The sequence below is a fragment of the Trichosurus vulpecula genome, chromosome 1, assembly GCF_011100635.1.
Source record: "Trichosurus vulpecula isolate mTriVul1 chromosome 1, mTriVul1.pri, whole genome shotgun sequence".
Classification (NCBI taxonomy): Eukaryota; Metazoa; Chordata; class Mammalia; order Diprotodontia; family Phalangeridae; genus Trichosurus; species Trichosurus vulpecula.
In genome coordinates, this window is record NC_050573.1 from 9366370 (window position 1) to 9384887 (window position 18518).

An 18518-nucleotide genomic window follows, 5' to 3' on the forward strand; every position below is an offset into this window, starting at 1 on the left:
GGTGAATCTCTTTATTCGGCCTTGTCCTCCTCTCCTGAATCCCTAGCTCCTTTATAATATCATCAATTACCCAGCCAAGCCTCAGTTTGGATCACTACCCCTACTTGTTACCTTTGTTCCTACACATAGCAGCTCCTTCATTTGCTGCTGAATGAAGGTGGAGAAAATCAAACAACGTTCTGACTGGGTCCACTACAAGTTTGTTACCTGACTTCATCTGGGCCCTCACTGCTGCTAGGCAATCTTTCTATATCTGCCTTACCAACTCATTCTCCTACCTTCCACAGAGGCTCATTCAAACCTTCTCATCCCTCCTCAAACCTCCGATGGTCCTCCCCACTCTGTCAGCTGAGAATGTGCCTCATTTTACAGAAAAATTTGAGGCCATTCAGAAGTGAGCTCCCTTTTCTCCTCCTCTTCTCCTATCCTTCAGGTGCCTCGTGCCACCTTCTCCTCCTTCACCCCTGGCTTCACTCCTTACAAAGCTGTTTTTGTAAGCAAAATGGGCTCTTAGCTCTTAGTTCAACAAAGTGCCCTTGAAGAGTTTGGCTTTTGTTTCCTTTGAGTAATTCAGTGTATTTCATTGAGTCTTACTAGGTGCTAAGCCCTAGGCCCAAACCCCTATTAGGTGTAAAACCTATGTGGGTGTGGATTGGTAACTAAGGTGGGGCCTAAGGTGGGGCTAACTAAGGGGAGGTGCTAACTCCAGAGCTAATCATAGGAGCCTACGTTCTGGTCATTCAGATGATGTTTGATGACATCTGAAGCCCTATAAGAAGAAAGGACAGAGCCACTTCTTCAGGGCTCTCACTTGTGCTGTTGTGCTGATGCAGAGACTCCGGCAGCTGTAGCTAAGAGCCCTCCAGGTTGTAAACCTGGATGCTGGGACTTTGTTAAACTCTGGTAACTATGTATTGGGATTTGAATCAGACAAGGTCTGTCTGTCCATGTTTGTACTTTGTTTGTATTTTGCTCTGAAGTTCAGGGTGCTGGTTTTTCCCCCTGAACTAAGTGAATGATATTTGTATGCTGAATTAAAGTAAGCTTGTCAACCCCTTAATGTTGCTTTCCTCAGTTAAGCTGATCAAAAGAACCTGTGCTTTTGCAGCATGCTGGTAGCATGCTTGTTCTTGGGCTTGTGTTGGTCTCTTCACCCCCACAACAGCTGCTAGCCAGATTGTTGAAACAGAAGCCTGACCCCTGTCCTTGTTTGAATAACCCCATTCCATCCCCTCTCCTCCATTTGTACATACTATTCCCCTGTTTTAGAGTATCATAGATATTTCTCCCCTCTCTGTAATCCCCACTCTTTAATTTATTTTCAATCTCTCCCTCTTTACCAGCTCATTCCCACTGGCTACAAACACATCCATGTCTTCTTCATCCTGAAAAAAACCCTCACTAGCTCCTTCCATCCCTACTAGCCATTATCCTGTATCTCTTCTGCCTTTTGTGGTTAAACTCCTGGAAAAAGCCATCTGCACTGGGGGCCTCCACTTCCTCTCCCCTTACTCTCTTCTTCACCCCCTTACAATCTGGTTCCTGACCTTATCATTCCACTGAAACTGTTCTCTCCAAAGCAACCAGTGATCTCTTAGTTGCCAAATCCAGAGGCCTTTTCTAAATTATTCTCCATGATTTCTCAGCAACCTTTGGCACTGTTAATCATTTTCTCCTTTATCCTCTCTTCTCTCTAGGTTTTCAGCCCTCACTCTTCTGGTTCTCCTCCTTCCTCTCTGACCGCTCCTTCTGTCTCCTTTGCTGGATCCTCTTTCCATCACAACCCCTAACCATAGATGACCATCAGGGCTCTGTTCTGGGCCCCCTTCTCTCTTCCCTCTATCCTAATTCACTGGCTGATGTCATCAGCTCCCATGAATTTAATTACTATCTCTAGGCAGAAGATTCTCAAATCTACCTGTCCTGCTCTAACTTTTGTGCTGGTTTCCAATCTCCTATTTCCAACAGTGTTTCAGACATCTCAAAGTGGATGTCTAGGAGACGTCTGAAACTCAATATATAAAAAACTGAACCTGGCCTTCCCCAACCTCTCTTAATTCTAGTGCCTTCCCACTGTTAATCATTTATTATTTATTCTGTATAGAGCTTGCTTTGTATATATTTGTTTGCATGCCTCCTCCATTAGATTATGAGCTACTCAAGGGCAGGGGCTGTCTTTTGCCTCTTTTTGTATCCCTAGCACTTAGCACTGGCACATAGTTGGTGCTTAATAAATGTTTATTGACTGACTCAGAGAAAAAGGCATCACAAACTGGGTAAACCAGTAAAGGTCTCTTGTAGAAAGCAGAATCTGAGCTAAATCTTAATGGAAGCCAGGAAGCTAAGCTGAGAAAGGAAAATATTCCAAGAACGAGGAACCAACATTAGAAAGGCATAGATAGGGGACCTGGAGGCTGGTGGTCACAATGGTCAGCCCATTCCAGAGCTGAGTTGTTAAGACTTTGTAGGATCGTAGGGGGAAAGGAAACACACATTTATTAAGCATTTGCTATGGGCCAGGCACTGTGCTAATCTTCACTTTACAGACAATTTGTTTTGGTTTAGAAGGGACACTGAGTGTATTCTTAAACACCCTGCTGTATCTGGGCCAAACAACACACTTTATCCAGCTTCCCATCATGTGTATGGGTTTAGGATAGAGGCTGGACAAGACCCTCTGCCCTTGGCCTAAAATTCCTGTCTTCGCTGAATATTATCAACCATTACTAAGCTGGTTCTTAGAAAGACAAAATTAAGCTGAATATGAGTGTTTAATTCTCTCAAAGCTTGCAGAACATGCATACAGAGATACTCATAGGAGCTCATCATAAGACAATGAACTCAAGGATGGACAGACAATGCAGACCTTAGATCTTCAGAGCAATTCCCTCTCACCTCTCCCTCCCTTCCTGACTCAGGATACCTATGTCAGCCAAAATTACAGTCTACATATAGATAACCATGATATGAGAAAGGAATTTCTTAATTGGATAGGTTGCAAATACAATAAGATAGGAGAATGTCAAGGTGTCAATTGAAATTATAGATCCAGGGTGTCTGTGTTTCCCCTACATAGCATATGTCCATAAAATACCAAGATAATAAAAGTCCAACTATTCAAGATAGTGTCTGGGTCAGGGCATCTTGTCCTTAGAGGTCACAGACAGAATGCTCCTGGTCAGCTGTAGTTGTTGACACAGGAAGGGGCATTTTGAGTTTACTCAGAGGGGGCAGCTAGGTGGTACAGTGAGTAGAGCACCAGCCCTGGAGTCAGAAGGACCTGAGTTCAAATCTGGATTCAGACACTTGACACACTTCCTAGCTGTGTGACCTTGGGCAAGTCACTTAACCCCATTTCCCTGCCTTCCCCCTTGCAAAAAAACAAACAAAAAAACCCTGAGTTTACTCAGAGAGCAAAGCAGAGCATGTCTGTTATGCCAGAACACATAAAGCATTATGGTAGGTTAAGCTCAGAGTGGGCCACAAGGCCTCTCCTGACTGGCCAATTCATATGTTAGGCCTTTCTGAGGTCTTGGGGGTTCAAAATGATTTGGGGAGGGGTTTCCCAGTATTCAGGGGTCCCTCTGCCTGGGCTAGAGACTAATCCTGTCTTTGATGAAGTGGTCCCCAATCTGTGTTCTCACCTCAGGCTGGCTTCCCAAGCCTCTCAAAGTTAAACTTATATTGATCTATAGCTTATGTTAACTTATATTGATCTATAAAATCTATATTGATCTATAAATGATATATTTAATATTTTTGTTTTTCTGCATTTGAGGTTTTTTATGCCCTAATAGTCAGTTTTTGTTAAGCTGTCATCTGCACCTGAAAAATAAATGTATTATTTCCTATTTCCATTCAATAATCACTGGAAATCCATTAAACTTAACTTTTCTATAATTTAATTCAGGCCCTTAAACCCTTTCCTGCTTTTGTTTTTGTTACTTTATTTAGATCTGAAAGGATAACCTAAGGTTCTCCATTATTATAGTTTTATTGTGTATTGCTCCCTGTATCTTATTGAACTTTTCATTTATGTATTAGATTCTATGACATTCAAGTTTATTGGTGTTCATTCACTATCTATTTTGCTAGCTAAATGTATTTTCCGTTTACTTTTTAATGAAGTCTCTTTTTGCTTTTGTCTTGTCTGAGATTTTATTATTTCTACTTTCTGGTTTCTACCCTCTTATTACTTTGATCTCTACTTTTCTATTTATGCTGAAGTAAAACAAAAGCAAAGTAGGCTTTGCTTCATCCTCTGTTCGAATCTTGATGTTTCAAGGGTTCTTTTAGACATATTATATTCTACTTTCTAATCCATTCTGGTATCCTCTTCCTTTTCATTGGTGAATTCATCCCATTTACATTCAGTTATGATCATTAATTGTTCATTTCCTTCCAACTTATCCTCTTATATTTCCTTGTCTTTATTTCCTGCCTTTTCATTAATAATAATGTGAGAAAGAAATAATAAGCTGCTTGTGCTAATTTTGGCCTAGCAATTAACACCAAGAAAACACAGGTTCTCCACCAACCAGCACCACACCATCCATAGGTAGAACCATATCCCTCTTCTCTTGTCCTTGTCCAAAACCCAAACACAGTCTCCTTTCCTTTCTTTTATACTTCTCCTCAAGATCCACCCCATATGGTTAGAATTTAATTTGCTTATGACTAATACCTCCCTTAACCTATTCTCCCCATTCTTCTACCCCACCACCTTTTCCTTATTGAGAGAAATGTATTTCAGCGCATAACTCTGGGGGGCTTGGTGGAGGGGGAGGTGTATTCTTCCATCCTTTGACCAATTCAGATGAAAGATTCACATTGCACACTCCCCCCACGCCTTCCTTCTTTGTATATATTTCTATTTTTCTGATTGCACACTCCACTTACATGACGTAATCCCCCTCTCCCTTCTTTGGTTAGATTTGGTAATCATCAGCATAGAGACGATCACTGAATCCATGGCAGCTGATGAGATCACACGGTACCAGAGGGTAGAGGGAGAAGTGAAGGGTGCCCAGGTCAGGGCTTGATGAAGATGCAGCATAGGAATTGGACATCGTGCCCCATGATCCCAGCTGGCATTTATAGGGCGCTTCCAGGTTTGTTGCGGGCATCCGCCTTGAAGGGGGCGCAACTGATCAGAAAACACAGCTCCATCGGATGGGCTTAGAGAACGCTAAAAGGGGAAAGGGGAAGTTTTCCTGGAGGGGGGCCAGGGGAAAAGCGCTGGAACCAAGCATTGGTGCCTCCGGACTGGCCTCAGTTTCCCTCCTGGCCGCAGACAAAAGTGGATGGATTGCCAGGCAGTCTCTTTAAGCAAGGCGGTCTGGCTTTATAAAGCATGCGCATAAGCCTCTCCTGGCCTCCATACTACCTTTCCCAGCAACCCGTCAGGGCCAACAATCAGGCTGCGTCTCTTGACGTCACTTCCGCCACAACCTTCCTGGCGCCGGAAGCCAGCTATTTCCGGGTTTTGCACGTCTTCAGTCGCTCGTGGCTGACTTGGTTCCTCTGGCGCCTTGTTTGAATGCGGGCCCCGGGTCAGCCCGGGTCAGAGGAGACCCCCTCCTGGGTCCGAGGTAGGGCCTAGCGCGCGCCGCGATGCAGGAGGAGGCACGGCCTGGGGCTCTGCGCCTGTTAGCTTCATTCCCGCTGTGCTTAGACTCGGGTGGGGATGGGGAGAGGCCGGCCCCGCTGCACCTGCGCACTTCCTCCCCTGCCTGTCTGCCCGCCCTCTCCGCCAACTGGCGCGTTTATTGGACAGCGCGGGGGCGGGGCTGGAACGGGGACCCAATCAGGCGCCGGCGCGGGCTCTTGCTTTGATGCTCTTCACTGGTGACCTCCCTCCTTTTCCTCGTGTCCCTCTGCCCCAAACATTCCCCCTCAACCCTGGTGCTGCTCCCTTCCCCACCACGTGATGATCCTTTCACACTTTCCCAGCCTGGATGCCCGTCTGCAGTCAATCAACAAACGCTCAGAAGCATCCTGTGCTTGTGCCCAGGCACCGACCCTTTCCACACCCCTCAGATTGGCCGAGGGGACGAGAAAGGAAAATGGCAGATGCTGGAGGGGCTGCGGGCCAGCGGGTGCACACTCATGCATTGTTAGTGGAGTTGCCACGACTGGCCGGGTCATTCTGGAAAGTAGTCAAGTCAGCAAGCATTTATTAAAGGCTGCCTCGAGCCAGATACGGGCCAAGGCACCAGTTAGGAACCAATCAAGCGCCCGGACCATTCCTGAGGAGCAGAGACAAAGCATAAAAGATTTCCCCCCCTTGGGGAGAGGCCAGCGGGCAGCAGGTTATAATATGAGAATGCACTTTAAATGTTTTCTACCTTGATACTAACCACATTACTGTCCCTACTTTGCATATAAAGGCCACTGAAAAGTCACACCGCTGAGGCAGGATTTGAACTCAGCTCCCTGCGTCCAAAGGCCGTTGTTCAGTGCCTCATGCTGATAGGTTTGTGAGGTTCGGAGTGGGGTTGTCTGGAAAAAATTCAGGAGGTAGATGCTCTCCTAGTCAAGAGGGCTTTATGGACAGCAAGAGTCCTTAGTGTGAGAAAAGATGCGCTTGTGTTTTTACACTAGTCTTGGGCACTCGGCTGGGAGAGGGCTATGCCCCTCGTGGGCATTTAGCCTCAGGGAAGGGGAGGCAGGAAGGGGAAGCACGTGGGCTGGGCACATGTCACAACAGGTCGAGGATGTGGTCACAGAACAGGAAACTTGGGATTCAGGGATACGGTCACAAACCGTCGGGGTTAGGCACCTGCTAAAAGACCAAGGTTTCTTTGTTACCGGGCAGAACCTCCTGGTCCTGGGCAGATTCAGATTTAGGCAAGGCTCATTGTTGCGGGGCAGAAGTCAGCCTCTTCAGTGCCGCCTGGCTGCTTCCGGGTGTTCACAGATAAGTCCAGGGCCATGTAAATGCGCAGTAGTTGGGGTGGGGCATTGGGCTCCAAGAGCAAAGATGAGGAAGGGCATTGCTGGCGTCGGGAGCAGAAATGATGGGAGTTCCCCTCCTGAGGAGCAGCACAGATGTGAGGGGCCAAACCAGAGGCAACATGTGGGGGACCCCTGTGGCAGCTTCTCAAATGGAGCCACAGCAGGGGCAGACCCAAGCGTCAGAAGTACCAGTTCAGTCATTTTTCTGGAGAGTCGGTCCGTGAGGGCAGAGACCAGGCCCAGGCAGAGCAGTTCACAGGCTATTGGAACAGATGATGTCGGAAGAGACAAGAGCCTGGGCTCGAGAGGTTGGCCTGGAGAAAAGGGGCTGAAGGAGTGGCCTGTCACTCCTGTGGACGCCCTCCAGCTCATGCCTGTCCTCTCCAAAATCTATTGCCCTGAGCTCTCAGCTGGAGGTGCCAAAGCCCAGAGGACCCCAGAGCCCACCCCAGTCTGTTCCCTGCACTTAGCCCAATGCTTGGCACACAGTGAGTGCTAAATGAACGCCTTTTCATTCTGTTCCTCCTCCCTCTCTTCCCATTTTCCTCATTCTTTTACCATTCTTAACATCTTTTTCTTTCCCTTCTTTAAGTTGCTCCCTGCTCTTCCCCATTTTTGTCCACCTTCATCCCGTCTTTCTCCTTCCTTTTCTTTTTCTTCTTTCTTCCTCATAATTGTCTTTCCTTCTCTCCATCTTCCTCCTACCTCTCATAGACTTCCTCCTTGTTCCTTCTACACCAGATGTTCTTAAGCAAAGACCTTTGGACTTGTGTGTTTTGGGGGAAATTTTTTAATAAGAGATTTCAGTATGACTGTTTTCTTTGTAATCCTGTGTGTTTGATTAATTTTAAAATATTAGTCTGAGAACTGGTCCCCAGGCTTCATTAGATTGCTAAATGGATCCATAAAACAAAAAAGATTAGGAGCCCTGTTCTTCCCTCTCAAATCTATCCTCTGCATAACTGCCACAGTGATCCAGGCCCACAGTCTGGGTGGGAGCACCTCCGCCACCTGCTCAGAAGCTTGCAGAGGTTCCCCGTGGCCCATAGGACAAAATCGAGACTCCTCTTGACATCAGTGGCCCCCCGCAATCTGGCTCCAGGCTTCCTTTGCAGATTTACTCCCATGACTCTCCTCTCCTGCTCAGTGTCCAGCCATACTGGAGCAGTAAGGTGCCTCCTGCCCTGGACATTCCATGTCCTCTCTCCACCCCTGGTAGTCCTAGCCATCCTTCAGGCCTCATCGCCACAGCCAAGCCTTCCATGAAGCCTGTGCTCCTCCCTCTGGTTCTTAGCCCTTTCTCCATTTTCTAAGGATTGCCTTTTTCCTCTGTGCACACATTCTGTTCCCCCAGTAGAAAGTTAGCTCCGAGAGGACAGGGACTGCTCTCTTTCTGTTTCAGGATTCCTCAGTGGACAGTAGGATGGTGCCTTGCGCTCAGTAGGTGCTTCATTTGTGTGGGTTGAATGGAATGGAGTGGTTGGACTGGTCCATGAGCTCCTTCTAATCTCTCTCTAACCAGGAAGAGTATTAGGATTTCCAGGCCTGGGTCTAAACAAGGCAGAGCCAGTCCCTCTAATGCCTGCTTTTTGCTCTCCAGGGCTGACAGCTGAGGAATCCCAATTTCCCCAGAGGTGAAAGTATTGAGCAAAGCCATGGCCCTTGTCCTTCTCCCTCCCATGGCTCACCAGGTAAGTGGGAGTAGTTTTTGTTTTTTCTGAAATTAATACCTTAGATCTCCACTTAGGGATATGTTTCCTTCCCATGTCCTCTGACCCAGGAAATCGGGCCCAGCAGGAATCGGGCCGAGGGGATGCCTGAGAGATCTTGTGTCCAGTCCCCTCTTTTTATGGAGCAGGGAAGTGATTCATCCAGGGTCACACAGGTAGTGAGCAGCTGAGCCAGCACCTCCAGCCCTTTCCTCTACACTGTGATGCTGTCCTGGGGGTGTTTCCTCGTCGCCTTCCCTTACATCCTTTGTCAAGGAATTCAGTCCCACCCTGTGCCCTGGACCGAGCTGGCTGCTGAGAGGGCTGTCACAAGCGCCTAATGATGAGAGAAAATACTTCCTTCCCACTTGAAGATTTAAAATCTGATTCACCAAAGCCTGTTGATAATTGAAAAAATAACGCCCCCATTTTATAGATGCAGAAACTGAGTGTCAGAGGAGAGACATTCCTTGTCTAGGAGTGTCTTGCTAGTAAGTGCTGGAGCCAGGACTCCAAAGGGAGAAGAATCTACAAGCTTCTCTCTGCCCCCAGTCTCTTTCCTTCTACTGTAAGAGCAGAGGAAATCAGGAGCAGCCATGGAGCATTTGTAAATTGTGTGCTGTTCCATGGTGTTTACTAGCTGCTTCTGAAGGGGGTCTATTTCAATCAGTCAGCAAACATTTATTAAGTATACCGAGCATTGTGCATTTAATGTCACAGATTCTGTCCCTTTTTTTTTTTGCATCGCTCTTGCTATTATGGCACACCATTTCTAACCACCCGTTCTCCTATCCCTTGCCTTCCATGAAAAAGCTTTACACTTTGACTCTGCTGTTCCTGGGACTTTGGGGTTTGATGGTTGGTTCTTCTGTCTTCACTCTGGCCTCTGGTTCTGTTAGATCAGGGTTGTTTACAGTTTCAGAAAATCCTTGAAGCATAGCTTTTGTTCTTCCAGGCTTTCCCCCATCACAGTATTCAGAAAGTCCATTGGCTCTAAAGGTCTCTCTCCTTGACCTGTTTTCTCAGTCCGTTGTTTCTGATATCTGGCATCTTATGTTTTCTTGGGGCTTTTCAGTCTTTCCGTTTTGTCCCACAATTTCTTTCTGACTTGGGAGTCATCGATTTTTTGGGTCTGCTCTCCTTTCCTAGGAATCTCTCCCTTTGAGTGTGGAGTTTAGCACTTTCTGCTTTAATCTCTTTTCTTTTTGCTTCTATTTCTCTCCTCCACAGCTTTGATTTCATTTTTTGTCTTTTGCTTCATGGATTCCTTTTAGGGGCAGCTAGGTAGAGCAGTGGATAGAGCGCCAGGCCTGAAGTCATCGAGACTCCTCTTCCTGAGTTCAAATCCATCCTAGACACTTACTAGCTGTGTGACCCTGGGCAAGTCACTTCACCCTGTTTGCCTCAGTTTCCTCATCTGTAAAATGAACTGGAGAAGGAAATGACAAACCACCCCATTATCTTTGCCATGAAAACCCCAAATGGGGCCATGGAGAGTCAGACATGACTGAAGGACAGCAGCAGGAATCATTTCACAAATCCATAGCTTTCCTTCGAGCCGTGAGTTACACTTGTTACTACTTCTTTTGGGGGCTCTCCAGGTACACAAGGATTTTTGACACTGGTCAGGGTATTTTTATGGTTTATTCATCTCTCCAGCTTTATTACCCAAGCCAGGCCCCATGGCCCCCTGTGGCATGTGGTCATTGTCCTGGATCTCACTGTGGCTCTCCCAGATTCCTGCAGGGACCTCCACCGCCTGGAATAGATGGACACCCCCACTCCCCACCCCCTCCTAGAACAGTGGCCAAGTTCAAAGTGTACATGAAAGAAAGACATGTCTAAGGAACAAGCTGGAAAGGTAGGCTGGCTGTTTTCAAGCATATGGAAGGTTACCGTGTGGAAAAGGGAGTGGATTTGGTCCCATTGGCAGAACAAGGAGTGAGAGGTGCAGAGAGGTAGGTTTAGTCTTGATCTGGAGCAAACCTTGCCAGCAGCTCTGCCCCGACCCACCATGGTCAGTTCCCTCTTGTTTCATGAAGGTATTTGTTCTGGCAGAATCAGAAGCCCTCGTGGGATGTGTTACAGACCCTCATTTTGGCCTAGACGACCCTCCCACCCCTCCCTCTACGACACTATGACTATGAATATTTGGACACTGTGTTGTGGTCAGAAAATGACTTGTCGTCTCCAAAGTGGGGTTGTCGGCATAAGCCGCTTTTCCTTTTGGGTGATACACTTCCAAATCTAGTTCAGACTTAGGCATACAGTAGGCTCTCTCTGAATGCTTGGCCTGGAGCATGCAGAACCTTGGGAGCTGCACCCCCTGTGAGTCCTCTGGTCTTCACCTTTCCTCTCAGGGCCATGGACCATGTAGTTCTCAGATGGTACCTACAAGTGTATCTGTTGTTTCAGGCATCTGTGACATTCGGAGATGTGGCTGTGGTCTTCACCCCAGAGGAGTGGGGGCACCTGTGCCCTTCCCAGAAGGAGCTGTACAGGGACGTGATGCTGGAGAACTACCGGAACCTGGTCCATCTGGGTAAGGACAGTCACCCGGGCCTCAGGACCTGCCCATTGGAGGGTTTTCCTTCCTTCTTTACTGTGTGATGGGAGTCATCGTGAGTGCTTTGTTTTTGAGATTGGGTTTCCCTATCTTGCCTGGGCTGGCAGGGTGGCTGCCAATCACGGGCTCGATCCTAATACTGCTCTGTTTTTCTGGCCTGGGCTAGTTCGCCCCTCCATAGGCATCCTAGTGACCTTCCACTCCTGGGGACTCTCCATGTTGGTGCCTAATTTCATGCAGGCACCCAATCACCTTTTACCCTTTTACCCTTCTGCATCTCAAAACTCTCCCCAACTCGAGGATCCCTCACCACCCCCACTTCCCCAGGGCCTAGAGGCATCTGCCACCATGTCTGGCTTTTGTGAATGCACTTGTAGAAGCTCCATGGACCCAGTGAATGCATTCCTGCGGCGGCAGTGGGTGGCTTTGTCATCCCAGAGGTTAGGCCTCCTCCCTTTCTCAGGTCAAAGATTCTCCCCCAAAGTCCCAGGGCAACTGCCTGCAGATGGGACACCTTCCCATCCCCTGGGTCATGTGAAATGAATTTCATTCTTGGCCCAAATTGACTCTGTGGCCCATTTTCCATAACTTCCCAGGAGCACAGTTCTGTGTCTTTCAGGGTCCGTCGTCCTGCCCTCTGCGTCTTCCTAGTGTATCTGTCCCCAAAGACAGCAGGGATGGGGATCCTAGTTGGGTGTCTTTCTAAAGCCAGCATTTTCTGACTTCCAATGAGCAGGACTTACAGCCTCCAAACCAGATGTGATTTACCAGCTGGAGCAAGTGAAAGGCCCTTGGGTGCCTGAGGGAGACATCCCAGCAACCAGCTGTCCAGGTGAGTGAGGGGAAGCCAGGGAGACACCCCAGCTGGTCATTCTGGGGCCATGGAGTTTTGCTCTGAACCCCACTCCTTTGCGTGGCACCCTGCCCCCCTCCCCTGGCCATGGAGCTGAGGGACAGGCTGGGCTCAAGCCTCACTATTAATCAAGGGGCTGCAAAATAACACAATTCTAGGGTGCCGTCTCAAATCATTCCAATGGCACCCTTCCCCCCAAAAGATGAAAAGCACCACAACTCAGTTGTCAGGGTTAAGAAGAAATCAGCGGCATCATTTGTGGCAGAGTGATCACACATGCGGTCAGTCTTCTTTGTAGCCCAGCCCGATAATACACAGTGTGTTACAAAAATGATCACATGCTTGGAACCACTAACTACCAATAACTTTATTCTGGGGCATACATTCTGAACGAGTTACCAGAAACAAAAACAGCAAGCTGCACCCTAACTGTATAAGAGTAAGGAAATGGTTAAATAAATAGAATGCGGTTAGTGTTGTAGTGGTCAGGCAGGAGAAGTGAGAGCCAGGGTACCATATTAGATAGAGGCAGAATTTTTTTTAAAGGGATTCTTGACAAATTGTGTTTCTTTTCAGAATTGTTCATCTTCTTTAATCCTTTGTGTTACCTTTTTATATTTCTAATAATTCCTTATATCCTGACTATGCCTTGTATCCTGCTAGCTGGGTGAGCATGGGCACGCACCTTAACCCCTGTTTTCCTCAGGCAACTCTCTAACATGAAGTTATAGATGGGTTCTAATCTGCAGGGATTCTTACCTTGAGCTCAGTGAACTTGTTCTTTTATTTTATTTCATTGCAATTGGTTTGCTTTGTAATCCTCCACATTTTACTTTATGCATTCAAAACTGTTGTTATCCTGAGAAGGGGTACATAGGCTTCCTCAGACTGCCATAGGGGTCCCTAACCCAGAAAAGGTTCAGAACTTCTGGCATCGAGTGAAATCCTGCACTGGAAAAATCCCACGCCCATAGCATCAGATAGGACGTTTATATGTGTCGTCTGTGCTGTCAGCATTTACCTTTAATTATGTTGGAGTGTTTTGTTTTAATGTAATCAATTATCTTTCATGTTACCAGTATACAGAAGTCATCTTCTTTCCACAGCTGGCCATCCCTTCTTTTTAATATGTATGTTAACAAAACAACAACTTACATTATCTTTTTTCTTCCACATTCCCAGGTGATCTCTTTGTTCTGTGTATTTCTTAGGGTTATGTAACTGGGGGAAGCAGGTTTTTATCTAGTTTTAGACAGTCTGCTTTCTTCCTAATACAAGAGTTCTTCCCTTATTTCATTTTCTTCTTAAATGACTGAAGTGACCAATAAGTCTTGCATATGCTGTTATATGTTCAACCGTAATCAAACCCCAGGATGCTTGGGTTGTTTCCAGCCTTTTGCTATTTCAAATACAGCTGCTATGAATATTTTTGTAGTAAAAGTTGTTTTCTTTCTGTAATATCTTTTTGATATAATCTTGTTAGAAGGATCACTGCATGAAAGGGTCTGGTTACGCACACTTCTGTAATGCTGCCTGAATATTGCCATGATACTTTGCAAACAGGTGGCACTCACTCATTCAATCAATCAATAAACATTTATTAGGCGCCTACTCTATGCTAAGTGCTGGGGATACAGAAAGAGGCATAAGGGAGGCTCTACCCTCAGGTATCTTACAATCTGATGAAGCGGGGTACAACATGCAAACAAATATATGTAAAGCAAGTTATATACAGGATATATAGGACATAATTAAGAGAGGGAAAGCTCTAGAATTAGGAATAGCTGGACAAATCTTCCTGTAGAAGGTGAGGTTTTAGTTGGGAGTTAAAGGTCAGTAGCCAGAGCAGAGGAGAAAGAGCATTCCAGACATGAGGGATGGCCAGGGAGAATGCCCAGAGCTGAGAAATGGAGGGTCTTGTTTGTGGAACAGCCAGGAGGCTGGGGTCCTTGGATTAAAGAGCACATGCTGAGGAGTAAAGTGTAAGAAGACCAGAAAGGTGGGAAGGGGCCAGATTATGAAGGGCTTTGATGCCAAACAGGGCTTTGTATTTGCCCCTGGAGACAGGAGGGAGTCCCTGGAGTTTACTGAGTAGAGGAAGTGGCATGATCAGACCTATGCTTTAGGAAAATCTCTAGGTGGCGATTGTAATTATCCGAGTGTGAGGTTTTTGAAGTCTGTACCAGGGTGGGGGCAGTGTCAGAGGAGAGGAGACATCCTTTTGGGGAGATGGTGCGAAGGTGAAATCTACAAAAGGCATTGCCAAGGTGAAATTGACAGGCTTTGGGAACCACTTGGTGCTGGATGAAAGATGGGAAGGAGGCCAGGATGACTCCTAGATTGTGAGTAAGCCTGAGCGTTGCCCTCTACAGTAACAGGGGAGGCAGGAAGGAGGAGAGTTAGAGTTTGGACAGATTTTCAGACATTACTAGTTGACTTTTTTGACCATTTAACTTTTTTGCAGGTGGAATTTAAAATTGCCAGTTTCTTTTACGCTTTAAATGCCAGATTTTTAGCAGAAATAATTATTAAAAATTTTTCTTTCCCTGAATATGTTCCTTTTCTTTTTTGAGGTTCTTGCTTTTTTTTGCTAAGGGGGAAAAACACCTTTAATTCTATAAAAATCAATGCATGTATAAGAATTCCTTCTTAATAATTGTCCTACATACATAATTTTTATTTTAAAATTTTTGTACTTTCTATTCTTTCTATTCTCATAATTTGTGTATTGACCCTTCCCATAACATGCAGTGTGCATGTTCCCAGTATGCAACTTCCCATAACATACAGTGTGAGATGTGGAGATATATATATATATATATGTATATATAGATATATATGTATATATCTATCTATATATATATATATATAGTTGATTATAACATGACTATGTGATTTTATAGCAAATCTTATTGACTAATGATTTTCATGCCCATTGTGGCACGATCTTGGATTTGTCAAACCCTATGCCCTACATTCTCATTCAGATTATCTTTTCTGTCCATTGATTTTCCTAGCTCTTATCAAATACCTGATAATTTTGGTAAAAGTTGCTTTGCAGAATTATTTGAGATGTATAAGAGACATATAAATCCTTTTCTTCTTTTTCCATCTGCCTGCTTCCCCTTAATGTTCTTGACCATTTGTTCTTCCATATACATTTTTATTATTTCTATTAAGAAACTTTTTATTATGTCACTTTTATTAACAAACTTTGATTTGGTTAGTAGTATCTGATATCTAAAAATGGGTTCAAAAGTGGTTCCATCTTCTTTAACTGGCTTGAGAGACTTTATCCAAATCTGGATTAACTAGATCTAAGGCCTTAGCCTGATCTCTGAGCATAATAACCAAAGCAGAAAGGAAAGGAAGGTTAGGGTGGGATATTCTTCCATCATGTGATGGAGTCCTGTCTAGGCTCTCAGTCTTCATAGTACTAGGATTGCTGTAAATTAGCTCTGCCTCGTTTTCCTTAGCCCTCCCTTTAACAACATGTTCTAGAAACTTAGGAAACAATCAGACTCACTGGCTTATAGGATGCAAATTCCCTTCCTCCCTTCCCTGTCCTTGCCCAGGTCTGTGCTGCTCTGTTCTCTGCAGTCTTTCAGAAATCACTGCCTAAGCTCTGCAATCCATCTCATCAGCCTCTTCTTTAGTACCCTGGAATGGATGTCATGGATCCCAGAACAAAAGATAATAACTTTAGAGCTGGAGGAGACATTAGCATCTATATAGTTTGATCCTTTCATTTTACAGATAAGGAAGCCGATCCAGAACAGTTGAGTGACTTGCCTAAGATCACAGAAATAACAAATAGCAGGGCCAGGATTTGAACCCAGATCCTCCAGCTTCCAATCCTGGAAGTCACATAACCTCTTTTTGGGCTCAGTTTCTTCACCTACAACATGAGAAGGTTGTACTAGATAATCACTATTCTCTCTCCCAGAGCTGTTCTCTTTCCCATTATGTGGCTACTTATCTGATTCAGGACAGCCCTAGATACTCAGATATTTGGGCTTTATGTTGAGCTGACAGTGGACTTCTTATAGATTTCACCACCTGATCCCAGGACCATCCTTGACAGTGATACTGCATGATACAAGTTTACTTGTATCTTGGGCGTCATCATGGAGAAGTGGAAAGTTGGACTTGGAGTCAGAAGGTCTTGGTTTAGGTCCTGGCTTTGACACCTGGATACCTATCCATATGTGTCCTTAAGGGAAGCATTAAATTACTCTAAGCCTCAGTTTTCTCATTTGGAGAACTGAATTGATGACTAACCTATTTACTGTCACCAGGTTGTTTTGAGGAACAAGGTGAAAACTGCAGTGTCATCTGTTCCATGTTTTAAAGTTTGATAGTGATTTTTTTGGATGGAGAAAGCAGAAGATAGGGATACGTGTACTCTGTGGGGATCAGGGAATATTTATACTTTTAATTTCTTTCAGATTTTGAAACTAGACCTGAAACCACGCAGTTCTTTCCAGAACTGGGCCTTTCTATGGAAGTATCATCCCATGAGAAATTTCTAACAGATGATCCTGGTGTCTCCCCATTGGGAGAAGACTTGGAATGTGGTACCTGGTTAGAGAGGCAGTGGAGCAATGAAGGAGAGGAGCTTTGTGAATATAACGACTGTGAAAAGGTCTTCTATGGGCATATAAGACTTATTGAACATCAGAAGATTCCCACCACAGAGACTTATGAATGTAAGCATTGTGGGAAAGCCTTTCATCAGAGGTCAGGACTTAGAGACCATCAGAGAATTCATACTGGAGAAAAGCCTTATGTGTGTACTCAGTGTGGGAAATCCTTCAGCTGCAAGTCCACCCTGACTTCCCATTATCGACTTCATATTGGCAAGAGACCTTATGAATGTAACGTTTGTGAGAAGGCCTTCCATCAAAGGTCAGGACTTACTGAACATCAGAGAATTCATACAGGAGAGAAGCCTTATGAGTGTAAAGAATGTGGGAAGGCTTTCCGACAAAACGTACATCTTACTGGTCATTTGAAAATTCACTCTCAAGAGAAGCCTTATGCCTGTACTAAATGTGGGAAATCCTTCAGTCGCAAATCAACCCTCACTTGCCATTATAAAGTTCATATTGATGACAGACCTTATGAATGTAAAGAATGTGGAAAGGCCTTTCATCAGAGGTCAGGACTTGCTGAACATCAGAAAATTCACACAGGAGAGAAGCCTTATGAATGTAAGGAATGTGGGAAGGTCTTCCGACAGCATGTACACCTAACTTCCCATCAGAAAATTCACATTAGAGAGGATGCTTTTGTATGTACTATATGTGGGAAGTTCTTCTCCTGTAAGTCAACCCTGACTTCCCATTACAAAATTCACTCTCGTGACAGACCTTATCAATGTAATGAATGTAAGAAGGCTTTCCACCACAGAGCAGACCTTATTAGACATCAGAGGATTCATACTGGAGAGAAGCCTTTTGAATGTAAGGAATGTAGGAAAGCCTTCCATCAGATTACACAGCTTACTCGACATGAAAGGATTCATACTGGAGAAAAGCCTTTTGGATGTACCAAATGTGGCAAATTTTTCAACTGCAACTCCTACCTCATTTCCCATTATAGGATTCATATTGATGACAGACCTTATGAGTGCAAAGAATGTGGAAAGGCCTTTCGCCGGAGCACACAGCTTACTCGACATCAGAGAATTCACACTGGAGAAAAGCCTTTTGAATGTAATGAATGTGGGAAGGCCTTCTATCGGAGGTCAGGACTTACTGGACATCAGAAAATTCATACTCGAGAGAAACCTTACAGAATGTAAACAATGTGTTAATGCCTTCTGCCAGAAGGTGGGATTTATTTGACTTCTAAAAATTCATACTAGATATTATGGACACACCTCATGTATGTAAAGTTTGTGGGAAAGCCTTTCTCAAGAGCAAGTAGTTTACCCAACACCAAAGGATCACACTGGAAAGAAGCCTTGTGAATGCAGAGTCTTAGGATGTAGTATGTATAAGGAGTTGAGTTGGACCATACTCTTCGCTGAAAAAATTTGAATTAAAACTAAAAGGGAAAGGGGGCAGTTAGGTGGTGCAGCAAGTAGAGCACCGGCCCTGAAGTCAGGAGGACCTGAGTTCAAATGTGGTCTCAGACACTTGACACATGTACTAGCTGTGTGACCTTGGGCAAGTCACTTAACCCCAATTGCCCCTGCCAAAAAGCAAAAAAAAAAAAAACCTAAAAGGGAATGCAAAAGAGAAAACCACAAATAAATACAAAGTTATAGACCTCCATTGCCTAGGATTTGTGACAAAGTAAACAAAACAGTTGTATTGCAAACATTCTAATAACCACAGAGTTATTGTTTTTGCCTGACTTCTGTGGAGCCAAGTTACCCAAAAGCTTTCTCTTTGAAAGTCAAGGCCAAAGTGGCTTTCTTTTTAAG

At 45.0% G+C, this 18518-nt stretch overlaps 1 protein-coding gene across 1 annotated transcript; it reads left to right on the forward strand.

The window, feature by feature from the left end:
• Positions 1 to 8581: 8581 nt before the first annotated feature.
• Positions 8582 to 18139, forward strand: LOC118834014 (zinc finger protein OZF-like). The gene is made up of 4 exons (XM_036741452.1): positions 8582 to 8648; positions 11082 to 11208; positions 11969 to 12064; positions 16534 to 18139. Exons 1-4 carry the CDS (start codon positions 8613 to 8615, stop codon positions 17889 to 17891), a joined length of 1617 nt encoding a protein of 538 aa, XP_036597347.1. The 5' UTR covers positions 8582 to 8612; the 3' UTR covers positions 17892 to 18139.
• Positions 18140 to 18518: the final 379 nt, after the last annotated feature.